At 46.9% G+C, this 14,589-nt stretch overlaps 8 protein-coding genes across 8 annotated transcripts; 4 read left to right on the top strand and 4 right to left on the bottom strand.

The window, feature by feature from the left end:
- Positions 1-261: 261 nt before the first annotated feature.
- On the top strand, positions 262-1,897 carry UA08_04288 (hypothetical protein; the record flags this gene model as incomplete). Its single annotated transcript, XM_020266594.1, has 2 exons — positions 262-273; positions 446-1,897. The coding sequence occupies 2 exons, from the start codon at positions 262-264 to the stop codon at positions 1,895-1,897; spliced, it is 1,464 nt and encodes a 487-aa protein (XP_020120643.1).
- A 604-nt stretch (positions 1,898-2,501) lies between these two features.
- Positions 2,502-3,530, top strand: UA08_04287 (Eukaryotic translation initiation factor 3 subunit K; the record flags this gene model as incomplete). The annotated part of the gene is made up of 2 exons (XM_020266593.1): positions 2,502-2,671; positions 2,927-3,530. 2 exons carry the CDS (start codon positions 2,502-2,504, stop codon positions 3,528-3,530), a joined length of 774 nt encoding a protein of 257 aa, XP_020120642.1.
- A 419-nt stretch (positions 3,531-3,949) lies between these two features.
- UA08_04286 (hypothetical protein) lies at positions 3,950-4,750 on the bottom strand (the record flags this gene model as incomplete). The annotated part of the gene is made up of 3 exons (XM_020266592.1): positions 3,950-4,060; positions 4,134-4,635; positions 4,722-4,750. The coding sequence occupies 3 exons, from the start codon at positions 4,748-4,750 to the stop codon at positions 3,950-3,952; spliced, it is 642 nt and encodes a 213-aa protein (XP_020120426.1).
- Positions 4,751-5,093: 343 nt separating this feature from the next.
- Positions 5,094-5,994, top strand: UA08_04285 (hypothetical protein; the record flags this gene model as incomplete). The annotated part of the gene is made up of 2 exons (XM_020266591.1): positions 5,094-5,342; positions 5,404-5,994. The coding sequence occupies 2 exons, from the start codon at positions 5,094-5,096 to the stop codon at positions 5,992-5,994; spliced, it is 840 nt and encodes a 279-aa protein (XP_020120640.1).
- A 216-nt stretch (positions 5,995-6,210) lies between these two features.
- On the bottom strand, positions 6,211-7,864 carry UA08_04284 (hypothetical protein; the record flags this gene model as incomplete). Its single annotated transcript, XM_020266590.1, has 2 exons — positions 6,211-7,332; positions 7,385-7,864. 2 exons carry the CDS (start codon positions 7,862-7,864, stop codon positions 6,211-6,213), a joined length of 1,602 nt encoding a protein of 533 aa, XP_020120856.1.
- A 1,761-nt stretch (positions 7,865-9,625) lies between these two features.
- Positions 9,626-11,075, bottom strand: UA08_04283 (hypothetical protein; the record flags this gene model as incomplete). The annotated part of the gene is made up of 4 exons (XM_020266589.1): positions 9,626-10,041; positions 10,142-10,729; positions 10,825-10,940; positions 11,008-11,075. 4 exons carry the CDS (start codon positions 11,073-11,075, stop codon positions 9,626-9,628), a joined length of 1,188 nt encoding a protein of 395 aa, XP_020120646.1.
- Positions 11,076-11,638: 563 nt separating this feature from the next.
- UA08_04282 (37S ribosomal protein MRP2, mitochondrial) lies at positions 11,639-12,152 on the bottom strand (the record flags this gene model as incomplete). The annotated part of the gene is made up of 3 exons (XM_020266588.1): positions 11,639-11,701; positions 11,774-11,945; positions 12,046-12,152. 3 exons carry the CDS (start codon positions 12,150-12,152, stop codon positions 11,639-11,641), a joined length of 342 nt encoding a protein of 113 aa, XP_020120645.1.
- Positions 12,153-13,625: 1,473 nt separating this feature from the next.
- Positions 13,626-14,222, top strand: UA08_04281 (hypothetical protein; the record flags this gene model as incomplete). Its single annotated transcript, XM_020266587.1, has 2 exons — positions 13,626-13,757; positions 13,842-14,222. 2 exons carry the CDS (start codon positions 13,626-13,628, stop codon positions 14,220-14,222), a joined length of 513 nt encoding a protein of 170 aa, XP_020120644.1.
- Between the last annotated feature and the right edge of the window lie 367 nt (positions 14,223-14,589).

Here is a 14,589-nt window from a genome sequence, read left to right as displayed (position 1 = left end):
GCATACAAGGATTGCCAGACATATATTCACCGCTGATCTCGCACTCGCACCCTTGAATCTTCACTCCAGAAAAAGCGACCCCGTCCCAGCAACCCGGGTTTGCCGCCACCGTCGGCGGTGATTATCAACGCTTATCTTCGACACCAAAAATTACGGTTTCTTTGCGCGATCATGTCGACAAGGACGATGGCAATGCCTTAAATCTAAGGACCGCTCGCAATATTTCCGGAGAGGAGAGCCGTCTTACTTACTCGTGAGACCATGGATTTTATTGTATGTTGAATTGCATTTTCGTTGTGCGCATGTGTTCTGTTACTTGTGTTCTGGGGTTATTTTCCTGTCGCGACGGACATTTGCTTGCTCACGTGAGAGTATACCCTGGAACAAGAAGCAGAAAGATTCCCCCCCCAACCAAAAGGAATTGCGACTGATCTGACTCGAATAGCTCTCTCTGACGCATTTTTGCGAAGTGCACGGCCCGACTTCGATTCTTTGCTCTCAAGTTTTGCCCTTTTCCTGCACACAATGCCATCCCTCGGACGCCGAGGGTTCAGTCTCTCCTGCCGACACGCCGTCGACCTCCACGACCTCCTCACACTCTCACCACAGCAACAATAAAAAGCACCGCAATTTGTCCTCAACTCCCGATAACTCTGCACTGTCTACCTCTTTGACAGCAAGCGTCAAATCAAACCCCGCAAACACCTCGCAGAACATTGAAGATCACCCCTACTTTTTGAAAGCACAGCAGCCACAGTCGCAGATCACAGTCGACCCGACTGAGCGCCTTAATCGCGTTGGCGGGACTAATAACGATACCTGCGCTAGCTGCAGCATCTCCCTGCCGGAAGACGTCAGCAAGAAACTGCCAACGAGCGTTTCGGGCACCCCCGACGGCGAGAATGGTAGGGCTAAAAGCAACAGCCCCGTACTGCGGTCCAGAGAAGTCGTTCATTCGTGCGGTGGTAATCACTCGACTAGCTATGAAGACGAGACGCATGACACGCATCTGCATGCATCCTTGCCGGACTCGGTACATTCTGTTTCGGTCGCTTCCTCCTCGTCCTCGTCTGCCACCTCGTGTCACACCCATATCCTGACTTATCTATCATTGCATGGCCCCCCTAACCCAGCCGACTACACTCTACTTCGTCAGTCATCCATTCGCACGCTCAGCTGTGAATTGCTGCCGCGCGGTCTTTCCTCCGGCCCCCTCTGCTTCGGCGACCCCGTCGCTGGTTACACAATTGCATATGTTTTCCGCTTACCCGATCCAATGGCTCGTGGCAAGCGCCGCAGCTATGCGCTGATAGCCCTAGCTGGTAAAGATGCTGGGCGTGCCTTCCGAGCTTCTCCCATTATCTGGCGCATCTTCCAGCGCATTGCTGCAGGGATCGTGTCAGCCGCAGAGAAGCATCAGGAGGAAGAGAAGAACCGTGAAGAACAGGCCTTCCGCTCATCAAACAGCATTGGTGGCCGCGACTACACTCCAATCTCCTCTTTTCTCACTGGCCGCGCCTTGGATGCCAATGGCAACCCGCGGCGAGCAGGCCAAATCCGGGCTCGCAATCTCGCAGAGATTGTCGGAAACGAATACATATTTGCGGAGCTGCATGCCCAGTTTGTGACTCTGCTTCAACAATTGGGCAATATGTTTGGTGGTGCTCCCGTCTCCGATGAGCGATTTGTCTGCAGTACTGTGTCCTCTGAAGAGTCAGCTGCGAGCCAGTCGCGCCGGACAAGCGTTGCAATGCCGCCAGCAGCCCCAGGCAACTCAAATATTAACAGCCGACCCGGTCATAATCAACGACCGAGTGATTTGACGCTGACATCCTTGAATATATCTTCAGGACCTCAGCCAATTCCGATTTCACCACGACGGCCCATTGTGGCTTAGTCTCACAACTCTTCCACATTTAGTTACTCGGATTTTCGAATTGTTCTACATCAACTATCGAAAATCGTCTCTGTTATTACAGGATCTAATAATGCTTTCATAATTGCACATACACTGACCGGAGTTGGGAATAGACTAGAAGGAATTATGCTTTTTTCTTGATTGATATACGAAGCATAATGAGGAGTTTGTACAATTTGTGTTATGTATGGGATGACATGACATTTGTTTGGGTTTAGCGATCATTGGCATGGCGTTTGTATTGCATGGATATTAGTTCAAGAACCGCGGTACAACAATTTTATTTAATTTTTTTCGTTTCAATTGGTTATTATCCTCTGACTTCGGAGTATCTCAACTACTTACGTGGAAAATCAAGCGAATGCTAAAATCGGATAAATATACCTGACTGGTTCAGAATTAATCCGATCAGCCCCACCTTTTTACCACACAGCAAAATTGCTTCAGTCGAATTTAACCAACAAACCACAATTTGCCTGCATACACACAACACCACCACAAGCCCTGCACAACCACAAATCCATACCATAAAAATAGGGAAAACAGGGCAAATAGACGAGGCAAAAAAGCAAGGGTAATAATCATGGTCACCGCTTTTGATAAAAGCGACGCGCGACCAGCGCACATTGACGCCATCCTCAATGGCTTGGACCGATATAACCCAGAAACAACAACTGTGTTTCAGGACTATGTTGTGCAGCAATGCGAGGATAGGACTTTTGATTGTTATGCTAACTTGGCCTTGTTGAAGCTGTACGTTTATTCTCCTCCTTCCCCCTCCTTTTTTTCCTCTCGAAAATCTCGGGACGAGAAAAGACAAGTTTTATGATGAGTATTTTCTTCCACGTTTCCTATTAGCCTGACTTTCCCCATTCAAGTCGAATGGATGGCAGCATGGGGTCAAATTAGCTCTACCTGATGAACTTGTCTTTTTCTTTTATCCTCTATATCTTTGTCTTTCCCATTTGGTGTGGTTCGGATGATATGAGACTGACACAAACCTGCAAGCTACCAATTCAATCCTCACCTCCTCCAGCCCGAAACAACAACCAACATTCTCGCCAAAGCACTGACCGTCTTCCCTTCACCGGCCTTTTCGCTTTCCCTCTCCCTCCTCCCTGCACACACACAACCCTTCGGAGCAGCCTCGACGGGTGAGAACACAGCATCAGCAACAAATAATAATAACTCCATCCCTCAACAAACATCCGACTTTGTCGAGTCGATACAAAAACTGACGCACCTCAACTCCCTCCTTGAATCCGCCCAATACGCTCTGTTCTGGTCAACGTTCAACTCAGATGATCTGTACGCTGACCTCGTCGCCGACGTTGCCGGGTTCGAGGAATTAGTGCGCGTCCGCATCGCTGTTGAGGTTGGCAAGGCTTTCCGTGAAATCAGTGCGGATGTGCTTGCGCAATGGCTCGATCTCAAGTGTCGCGAGGCTCTGCAGAAGTTCGTTGCGGATGTTTGTGGGTGGGAGGTTGATGGCACCGTGGTGAGGGTGCCCAAGAACCGCGAGAATGAGGCCAGGTCGGAGATTAAGAGTGAGCGAGTCGGCGTGGATATGTTCGGGCGAGTTATTCGGAGAGCGTTCGAGCAGCCTGCTTAGATACCTCGCTTTCTTTGGCATCTTTCTTCTATTCTACTCTATTTTTATTATTTTATGCTATCATAATGAGTCTTGTCTCATATACACGCATAGATCTCATGTCGATAATGTATCTCACGTCACTCAAGTCAGTCTGACTGCAACTACGGGTTATGACAAAAAGTGGAAAAGGGGAAGAGGAACCGGCGTGGGCGTTATTCATTATTCCCTTCTTGTTTTATATGCATTATTACTTTACTTCTTCATTACGATTGACTGTCCGTACAACTCGTAGGATGCAACACTAGTAGATACGTGTTTTGACAACTAGATGTGGACTTGAGAAGATTCACGAGCTTTTCTGTAACAAATATTTATGTACCAGTCTAATCCGCCTTCACACTTGACATATCAATTTGACCTTCTGAAAAACAGAACATTTAACCATCTGGCTCCCCCTTTTCTTCATCGTCTCCCTTCCCTTCTGCCTTCTCCTTTCGTCTCTGCACAACATCCCAATTGTACACGCGGGCCGTTGCAACTTCGAGTGTCTATAATCAAATCAGTATACATAGAAACCCACTTATAAAAAATCGGAAGAAAGACGAGAGGAATCAGACATACGGTAATCTGCTCTCTCAAAAATTCCAAATCCTCCTCACAATTCGCCAGACTCAATTCCGCCGCCTGTAATTTGTCCACCAGCATTGTCTCCGCTTCGTCAATAGGGTATGCTAGCATAACATTCGCACCCAGCCAGAGATACACCTCCTCCGTATCCTGCACGGAGATTTTAGCCCGCGCGTAGAGTGTATCATTCAACTCGAAATGCGTCTGTATGACATCCTTATTGTCTTCGTCATCTCCGTCTTCGTTATTATCGCTATTGTTGACATGATCACGCCTCAATTTCAAGAATTTCACCATATCAAGCGTCTTTTTGATATCGGGGATTTTCTCTCGAAGACCCACGCTGCGTCGCTGCGTGTTCACTTCCATGAATTGGTATTTGGATATCATTTCTTGGAAGGAGCGCAGTGTGCCTTCGACGTCTGCCCGGCTGGCGACGTAGTCGCTGACATTGTCGACGAAGGGGGCGACGGGGATGCCGCGAGGGTTTGTTGATCTTGTATTGTTAGTTCATTTTTATGAATGTAATAGAATGAGGATAGCCAAAAAGGAAAAGAAAGAAATAGGAGAGGATAGATTTACCCCTCGCCCACTTTCGTGACAGCCGCCATGCTGGTTCTCAATTTTTATTCGCTATTCTGAATAAGAAGGATTGTTGGATTTGGCCCTCTTTAGGCCATTGCAACGGAGACTTGTGCTCTCTGTCGAGACTTATAGAAAGTGAGGTCGGAGAGCTTGCTTGCTTGCTTGTTGTTCTTAGTCCCCCGCGCGGACAGAAATTATTCCTCGTTAGTTCTGCCGGCACGAAAGCTCAAGACTTGATTGGATGACCGCAATGACGTCGCCTTCCTTTCCTTTCCTTTCCACGTCTGTCATCAACAAATCTCGAGTTTAAAGACATGGAATGAATGGATTCAGCCATTGATTGAATTGAACTAAGGGACATGAGAGAGGATGGTACTCCTTGTCACAACGCCAACCATACTCACAGCCCTACAGGGCCTTTCGCCCGCGTCACGCGAAAAGCTGGGCTTGCAGCAAGACAAAACTGTCGGATCACCCATTTCGCATGAGCAATTGATTGCGTTGCGGGGAGCATTTAATGAGTTAAGGAATGGACAGAATGGAAGTCCTCATACCCTGGATTCTCTCCTGAGGGGAACGCAGGTGTATATTCCCCCTGCGCCGCCGAAGCCCGAACCAGTACGTTTTTCCTCCCTCTATTTTCATCTCATTTAATTTGATATACTGAAAAACGAAACAGTCCCCAGAATACCTCGCTCTCAAAGCCCGTCTCCAATCCCTCGCCGAGAAACAGGCGTACAACCAACTCATCGCCCCCTCCTCGACGCACTCCAACCCCTACGGTCCATCACCCATTTTTGCCTCTACCATCAATGACAGTGACATGACCAATAACGAAGAAGAAGAAAATCACGACCCCATCAGTCCTTCCCTCGTCATCAACATATTCATGTCCATCTTGCTCTGCGGCTTTGCGACGTTTTGGGCCTTGAAGAATTTCCAGACGCCTTCATTTTTGGGTGGGGATGGCACCACTGCTGCGACAGGAAAAGATCCGGTATTTGTTTTGATTTCGATGTTTGTGGGAATTTTGGTTGGCGTTGCAGAGACGGTGGTTTATGCGTCCTATTTGAGGAAGGTTAGGCAGGCGAAGGATGCGGAGAAGAGGCTGAATGAGAAGAAGGAAGTTGTCTCATCAGAGGTGCTGTCGAATCTATCGAATTCTAAGGGGCATGAAGATGGTTTCAATGAAGAAGTGAAAATATGGGGCAAAGGCATCAACGGCGGCGTGCGGAGAAGAATCAGAGAGCGCTGGGAGAATGAGAAGTAGAAAAGAAAGTTCTTCAAGTCTTGATTCATTTATTTCGAAAGGCTAAAGAAGCTAAGCCAGGCCAAGGACTACTATTGCATCCATGCATATGCCGCTAATGACAGGGGGGGGGGAAAGAAACAAAAGCAAAGTTCATATGTACAACAGTCTCAATGTCAACGGTCAACGTCGGAGTTAGCTCGTGCCAACAATGAACCAGGTTTATAGCAGCATGATCTAAAGAGACCGCTTCTCTAAAAGCAGCTTTCCTTCTGGTGCCCGACTGAACCCTTCCCTTCGTGAATATACTCTCGTCCCACGCAACCACGTCTCTTGCACCATTCCTTTCAGCGTGCGACCCTGGTATGGAGAGCACTTATTCCGGAATAACATCGTGCTTGGCTCAACGACCCATTCGGCCGTGTCGTCAAATACACAAATGTCTGCATCAAAGCCGACTGCCAGGTCTCCCTTTTGATGCGAGAGACCAACTTGTGCTGCTGTGTTGGCGCTGCACCATTGGGCAATGTCTTGCAGGTCTTGCTCGATTGTCTTGGTGCCACCGGGTGCAGCAACTTGTTTTCGTCGTGAGATTTCTGTCCATAGAATGGGCAGACCGAGACCGACGGAAGAGATGCCACCCCATGCTGAGAAGAAGTTGCCGTCATTGACTTCTTTTTCTTTGGGTTCGAAATAGTCGCTCACACTGCTGCTCGATGAGGAATTATTTAACGGTGTAACCACGGCTGATGTATTGCTCGACGATCCAGCGTCAAGGCTGCTAGTACTACTAGACATAATATGCGAAGGGAGAAGTTTGAGATCCGGCGTGCATGGCGAGTGATCTGAAACAACAGTCTTGATAACACCGTCGTCAGCATATCGTTCCAACTCGGCCCACAATCCATCCTGGTTCAGTTGTGATCGGATAGGAGGGCAGCACTTGTGTCGAGTATCACCTTCGGCAATCTCTTCTGCCGCCAGTGATAGATAATGGAAGCAAGTCTCTGCTGTGATTGGTACGCCTTTGGCACGCGCTTCTCGCAGTAACGGAATCGCTTCTATAGCCGATAGATGCACTATATGCAGCGGCAGCTTCGGTGCAGTTGAGGCCAGTTGGATGATTTGTGCAATTGCATACGTTTCAAAGGATGCCGGGCGAGATGCGAGAAATGTCGAGTAGCTTTGCAGGGGCCCTTCTGGTGCAAGGGGTGGTAGCGAGACCTGCACATCGTCACCTACTGATTTGGTGATGGGCGGAAGCATTTCTGCGTGGAACATCAAAGTGGTTGCCTGGTCTTTGAGTTCTCGCATGGCCAATTCGATATCGGGTGAAGAAACGGCAGGGAACTCTTCCACCTGTTTCATTATAAGTTTGTTTGCTCTAACCAATGACAAGGACGAGACTTACTCCGCTGTCAATAAGGAAGCCCTTAAACCCACGCACACCCATGTTCACCAGAGGCTTCAGCTCGTGGGCGTTCCCGGGGATGACACCGCCATAAAACCCAACATCGACCCAACACTTGTCTTGGGCGGCGCGAATCTTCTCATGAAAGCCAGCCACAGTCGTCGTAGGCGGGATAGCATTGAGTGGCATATCGACGACAGTAGTCACGCCACCAAAGGCGGCGGCCTGGGTGCCGGTATAGAAACCTTCCCATTCGGTCCTGCCTGGCTCATTTAGATGCACGTGCGCATCCACTAGACCGGGCAGAAGCACATAAGGAGAATAATCCTTGTAAGAGTCGCATTCGGGGAAATCCGAGACGGGTCTGATGGAATCAAACACCTGCACAATCTTGCCGGTTGATTGGGAGATTACAATGGTGGCTGCGCTTAGCCGACCCGAGATAACGGCCCGGGACGAAGCTATGACTGTCACAGCCATGGCTTGAGACAGGGCAGCAGCCTGGAAGAAGATGAATTCGTGTTTGAGAGTGAGGCGGTCTACTGCTGCTCCGGATGAGGTAGGGCGGCAGTCTTGATTAAGAGTGGAGATATTGTATATATCAAAAGGGGATGAAAGAATGAATGAAAGAGTTGAAAAGAGGGTCTATGGAAGAACAGCACTGAAGTGATCGAATAAGCAGGAGCAACGCCGCAGTGACCTTATCGTGGCAAGAGAAAGCGCAGAGATAAGGGGGTGACACTGTATAGCCCGATAAGGTAATAATACGATAGGAGGTATTGTTTTGCGCAGAGCAAACTGTGATATGGAGGAAAATACAGTGGAAATAAGGAACATGAAGAGAAGAAAAAGCAAGTCTATCTGGAAGGTGTGTACCATAATATGTATGAGAGTCACCCCTCGGAGGGTCTTTTTATCAGTGGTAATATGGGAACGGGTAATTACCGCGTTTTTGGTTTTCGGTACGTACGATAGGGCGAGATAAGTTTGCGTCCCACCGCCCAATCTTAGACTTGCGTAGTTACAGATTTTGTGCATTATCATTTATGGACGATATCGGATGTACTGTGTCTCAGGCCAAAGTGATCAGTTCAACAGCAAGATCAAGTCAAGCGTTGTGAAAAAAGAAAAAAAAAAGGTTTGCTATGGCTTCGTTGCTACTGTCACTTCGCATAGCAATCACAACAAGAAAATGCACACTTGAGTACGGAGTAAAATTTCGATAAAGTACTTAACCCAAGTAGAAATGTGCAAGGCTTACACATCACTCCGCTATCTCCCGTCTTCTGTGGCGTTGTACGGTGTTACTCGATAGAAATGACCAAAGCCACTAGGAGATTAATCCATCGAGTAATGAGAACTGAAAAAGTGAGAAGAAAAAAAGAAAAAAAAAAAAAAAAGCGTAGCCGGGGATAGGGTCACACTTGCCGCTTTGGGAAAAGGCTGTATTTTTTGTCTCTCCCTCTTCTCGTCGACTAACTACAATATAATCTTCTAGGTTATTACTGTGAAAGCTATATACCCCGTACTCCAAGTGAACTAACTACGTACTAAGTACCCCGGATTCTCATTCTTATCCTTATCCTTATCTTTATCATTAGTGAGGTCGGTGATAGAAGAGTACGTCACGTATTCAATACCGTATTAATACACTGATAGCGAGCGGATACATACCAATACAGACGAAGATAAGCTCTGACTTAGCCCCACGGCAAAACACTACCGCGAACCGCACCACTTTTTCTTTCTTCTTGCTGACCGTTTGTCTGGTTCTGCTTTCCTTTACTTAAGGATAACTCCAGAATAGTAACTATGTCCGTAACTGAGGTAAGCTTTTTCGGCCGGCTCCGGTCGGTTTCTTCAGGTACGGTACTTGCTGCTTGACGTTGGTTTGTCGGGTTAGAAAGTACTTGGATATTTGTTTTGATACGGATGTTTGGGATTGCACTGACGATTACTACGTAGTACTCTTTATGATAACTTGTCTGGTCTATTGCCACGAACTTAGCCTTATAGTCAGCGTCCATGTCTCATACTAACAATGTCCTGAAGAAGCGTCGGCGTGGCGGGAGATTAGGGCTAGGGCTTTCGCTAGGTGTCTAGCCTGATTAGGAAGTCAGGGCAGCCTGACGCTCATTGCTTACCCAATGCTTGACGCTGTTGCAACGAGGATTTCATTCGCTAATCAACATTGTCCTCAAGGTTGGTCAACTACCCCTGGGTCGTAATCAGATGCTTCAACTACTTAGAGCTTTCCTCTTCATCTTCCTCATCTTCCCTCTGCTGCCACTTCCTCCAAGCCTCGTCGTCCACCACCTCCTCCATGATGAATTCTACTTCCTCGTGTGACGGATCATAATGTAACTTGTCGAGCCATATCAACATAGCCTGCCATGACGAGACCACTGCGTCCTCATGATTCACCGCTTCACCAGACGAATGTGTATTACAACCATACTCCGGAGTACCAGGAATAGGCCATTCGAGTGGCTTGTCAGACAGGAGGTAGGCGCGACATCTAGTAGCCAGAAATTTTGCGAATGATCCCGGAGTTTGACCAACTTCAACGTCACTACTATTCCCATTGTCGGCCGATTCTTGCTCTTCAACGTTGAATAGTTGGCGCTTATTATGAAGAGGCCTTGCGAAGCAAATTGCTGAAATAAATTTGTTCCATGCAGACCCTGGTGAGAAGAGAAAAGTTGTAAGAATAAAAACCGAAATTAGAAACAAGGAGACATGAAAGTAGAAACTCACAATGTTCACCCAAATACTCAACAGCCGCCAATCCTCCTTCTTCGACCCCGATGATGTCGATCTTGGCATTGGCGTTGACAAACTCACCCCCTGCAGCCAGCACATTCTCAAATATATACCTGACATGCTTTCGCCAATTGGTATTGCCAGGCACAACATTTCTATATGTCTGCCTTAGTGGAGGATGAGCTGCGGATGCAACGGGGAGAGCAAACCAAGTCGATCGAGACATGGACGTCCCAGATCCGCAATGATAGATAAGCTGGCCTGAATTTGCAATCACCAGCGCGATGCTATCATGTTCACCATTTGGTTCCTTTGTGTTGTCTTTGTCTCGTTGAAGCACGGCCTTGGCAAAATCTACCATGGAGCCGACGTTGATCCCTTTTTCAGATATGCTTCTGTAGGTCCAGATGCCGAGCTCCTGGTCAGGACTGCCAAGAACGACTATGATGCGTTTTGCGGCACTGATATTGGTAGAATGTAGAATAGGGACATGTTTTTCGTGAGTCTGAGCACCGACAGGGAGACGCAGAGTCTCCATTCCAAGAGCCTCCAGACGGGACAAAACGATATGACGAATGCAGTCTGTTGGATATTAGCAAAAACCTTCAGGGGTGTGTATAACCGTTCGACAACTATCAATTGTGGAGAAAGGAGGTAAGAAATTTGGTAAACAGCACCATTAAACGCGCTGCAATGGACTTCGTTCCATCTCTCATTGGCATTAATTTTGTATCTGAAGCTTTCGTCCGGATTGGCAATCTGCCTGATTTGATCTTGATCGTTGATGAAGTATCTAGTAGTTTTCTTAGTAAATTAAAAACACTTTTCCAAGAAGAGATGGAGAAAAGAAACGCGCTTACCCTAGTTTCTCCAAGTCTGCAGGAAAGACAGGATCATCAGGGAGGTCTTTTCTCCTGTAGACAAGCATTGTTGATAGGATTTTCGTTTTTTGAGAATAGCAGTTGAAGCAGAGAAATAGTTCAGTGTCGAGATAAGCAATGAAAACTGGCGAAATTTAAGCTGACTACTTTGACTGGGTGATGGTCTGGGTAAGACTCAAGAGAGAAAGAAAGTCAATCTTGAGGGGAGTGAGGGCAGCAAGCTCGAGTTGACTGCCTTGATTGAGTGAAGACTTGACTAAGTCTAAGTGAGAAGTGAAAGAGCGCAAAGAGCTTGAACAAAGAGCAAACGGTGACCACGCAAACAAACGATGGGCAAACACAATCACGACGCCATTTCCCTTTTCGGTCACTGCAGAGAAAACAAAGCGGTCAGTCAATGAGATCTCTCAAGATATACCGATGGTAGATACGGTTATGAGCTGAAGTGGACGAAAGAATAATATCAACATGCATAGTTATAGTGACCTAGTATACAATTATCTCACAAATCAAAGGAACCAACTCCAGCCCATCATATGCTTAACACACCACTCCAATCCATTGCACAGCAATTATTGAAATGACCTCGGCCTCAAATCATATAATCCTCTCACCACGACGCTTTCCTCACACCCGGTAGCTCACCGGCTAGCGCTTGTTGACGGAATTGATACTGCATTATCACAATCAATCAATTAGCACCAAGTCCTGCCGTGAAGAACGAAGAAGCAGAAAAAAAACATACCCGTGCAAGTCTGAAATCTCTGAAAACTCCCCTCGCAATACCTCCAGCAACACATCGGTTCTTGATCTGAGTGGAGCGGGTATAGGCGTGCATTTGGGCGAGTTGGAGTTGTGCTTGTGCGCGCACACGTTGAGGGAGGGAAGTGTTGCGAATTGCGTAGCGGAGAGCTTGTCTGTTCGAGTAAATGATTATATTAGAAAGTGCCCAATTATCTTCAACAGAACGAAAGAGCCTTCATTGCCCAGAAGAAAAGGGAAAAGGAAACGACATACCTTTCCGGCTCGAATTGTTCAAAGACCTTTCGCTTCGTGTGGTCGCGGATCACTCTGGCGTTGATGAAGCCGCCGAGATCTAGTCGCTTAGCTCTGAATTGAGACATATTGGGGTGTGGATGGCGTCTTTGTGGGATAAGAATTGTTCTTCAGTGTCAATCAAAAAGTGAAGGAAGAAAACGTTAGGATCGACGGTCCGCTCGATTAGGCTTAGCGGGTAATCTGGTTGCCTGAGGTTGAGGCTTTACAGTTGGCTTTTTTGTATGAAATTACTTGACTTGGCTTTTTCCTCTCTCTTTCTAGTTATATCTAGACTTGCATAGCTAATCATAATTCAGACTCTATCAATAATATCTCTTCTTGGCCAAAGCTGGAGGTGCAGATACAGTATTTTACTATTCGTCGGAACTTTTCGGCAGCCACTCAGGCTTGAAAATCAGTGAAAAGAGGTCCATAAGGGCATCCATATATTTAACTTACATGAAATCCTAGATATTCTTCTGATTTCCTTTCACTTTTAACAAGAAGTGACAGAATATAGAAAATTGTAATAGTGATAATGGTACAGCTAACTCTTTTCTGTCGTCGAGAGATGCCAGATCAAGTCTATATGCTTTGTACAAATGACATGACTTTGATGGTATAAGCTGGCGATGATAATGACAACTTGCCATAGTTCTCGATTTGCAAACACTAATTTCCAACCTAAACGTAATCAATCCCATGTGTTTTCCATTCACTCCTCCTCTCCCACATCACATGAACACTTCCATCATGTTGGGATTATTTCCGATGTTTCGTTTGGTTGCTTACTTGCCCTTGGGTTTGGCGTGAGGGTTTCGTGGGTCATCCTTCCATTGCGCAGCTGTTTAGGAGTCAATTGATCAGTACGGTTCATAGGCCAGTCTCTTGCGGTTCCGGGATTATCTGAATACACGGATCAATCCCAAAGGCATAAGCACTTACTTCCCATGGCAGCGTTAGCGATAGTGTTGACACCGTAGAGGATAACGAGACCTGCATAACAGCCAAGTTAGTTAGTCTCGTCCCGTTTCCAACTGCGCAACTGGGAATTGGCGTATCGAATGTCGTTCCACCACAGCAGAAATAGACATCGTTGCAAATATGATCTTCCGGTGAGTTGAAAAGACGTACCGGCAGCGAAGAACGGAAACATAGGCTTGGCTAATAGTATCATCGTCATCAGTAACCGATCGCTTCTTTCATACGATGATTTGGATGCATGCAAATTGCAAGCTGAATCTAGTTCATTGAACGTGGTATAGTAACTTACCGACAGGAGTCGGCCATTTCTTTCCGAGAAGAGACATGATTGACAGATTGATCGCGAGATGGAAGGATAAATCGCGAAAGTTGTTGAGGGAGGTTGTGGATTGTAGTGTTCACAACGGAAAGAGTCGAAGTCGGCGACAGAACGGAAGTTGTTGCCAAGCCGCTTGCCCAAAGTAGCCTAGTCCACTTTCTCCGCCCCTCGTCACTCGTATCGATGTAAACATTGAAGTTTGAATCATTCATACATTATTGCAAACAAGAAGCCTGCAGTGCAGTATTATACTACCATGGCTGACTCCTTAGCTTCATCTGTCAGCTCGCTCCGTTCATCACTACAATTGCTGGACAGCTCAATCGATATTCTAGACTCCGGAGTCAATGACTTCCCACGGCTATCAAAAGTTCTACAAACAACCAGGGTACGATTTACTGCCTAGTATTAAACCTGATCAGTGTAATGGATAAAATTGAGCGGAAAACACATTACGCTGACTCAATCGTAGCATTTCGAGCTTCTTCCCGAACCACAACTGCAAGAAGCGCAGCAATCTCTTCTAGACGAAATCACTCCCAGCATCGCCCACCTCCTCTCCGTCGCATCCAACCATGTCGAGCGTCTTGCACGTCGCGAGGAATCACTAAGAGCAAAATGCCAGCTCCAAGAGGGACGACTATCAGACGAGCGTCGACTACCTTCACCATCATCCTCTCTATCCGGAAAAGCGAACCGTCCTGCGCGGCCATCATCAGACGCAGGCGCGAAAGCAGTACAATTAAGAAGATTGGTGCAGAAAAAGGAGCGATTGAAGTATGCCGTTGATAGGCTTGAGTTGCAGAGTCGACAGAAGGAGAGACAGTTGAGGAAGAGTATGGCTGCTCAGTGATTCTTCTCTTTCCCAACATTCAACCGTTTTTTTGCCTCGTTTATACACAAACGAGCAGTTTAGGCCATCCGGAAAGAGTATTTCCTTGAAACACGTGGACCTCAGTTGGGAAGTGCATTAGCGGAAAAGAACCATTCGAATCCGACATTGAGCCTATTCTGGCAAAAGGAGTCTTGTTCAAAGACAATGCCTATCCCACCATATAGAGCATGTCAACGCCGCATTCGTCTCGGTCTCCAAATTCGAATCAGCACACTGTATATGTGCTTATCCAAATTATCTGTGTCAATGAAACCCCAATTCAGGCTGAATCTAAGGCTCCATGCCAAAAGAAGAAACTGGATGAACTATATGTGCATAGAAGGAG

The sequence above is a fragment of the Talaromyces atroroseus genome (assembly GCF_001907595.1).
Source record: "Talaromyces atroroseus strain IBT 11181 chromosome Unknown scaffold_4, whole genome shotgun sequence".
Classification (NCBI taxonomy): Eukaryota; Fungi; Ascomycota; class Eurotiomycetes; order Eurotiales; family Trichocomaceae; genus Talaromyces; species Talaromyces atroroseus.
Note: the sequence above shows the minus strand (reverse complement) of the source record. Positions and strands in the feature narration are given on the sequence as shown.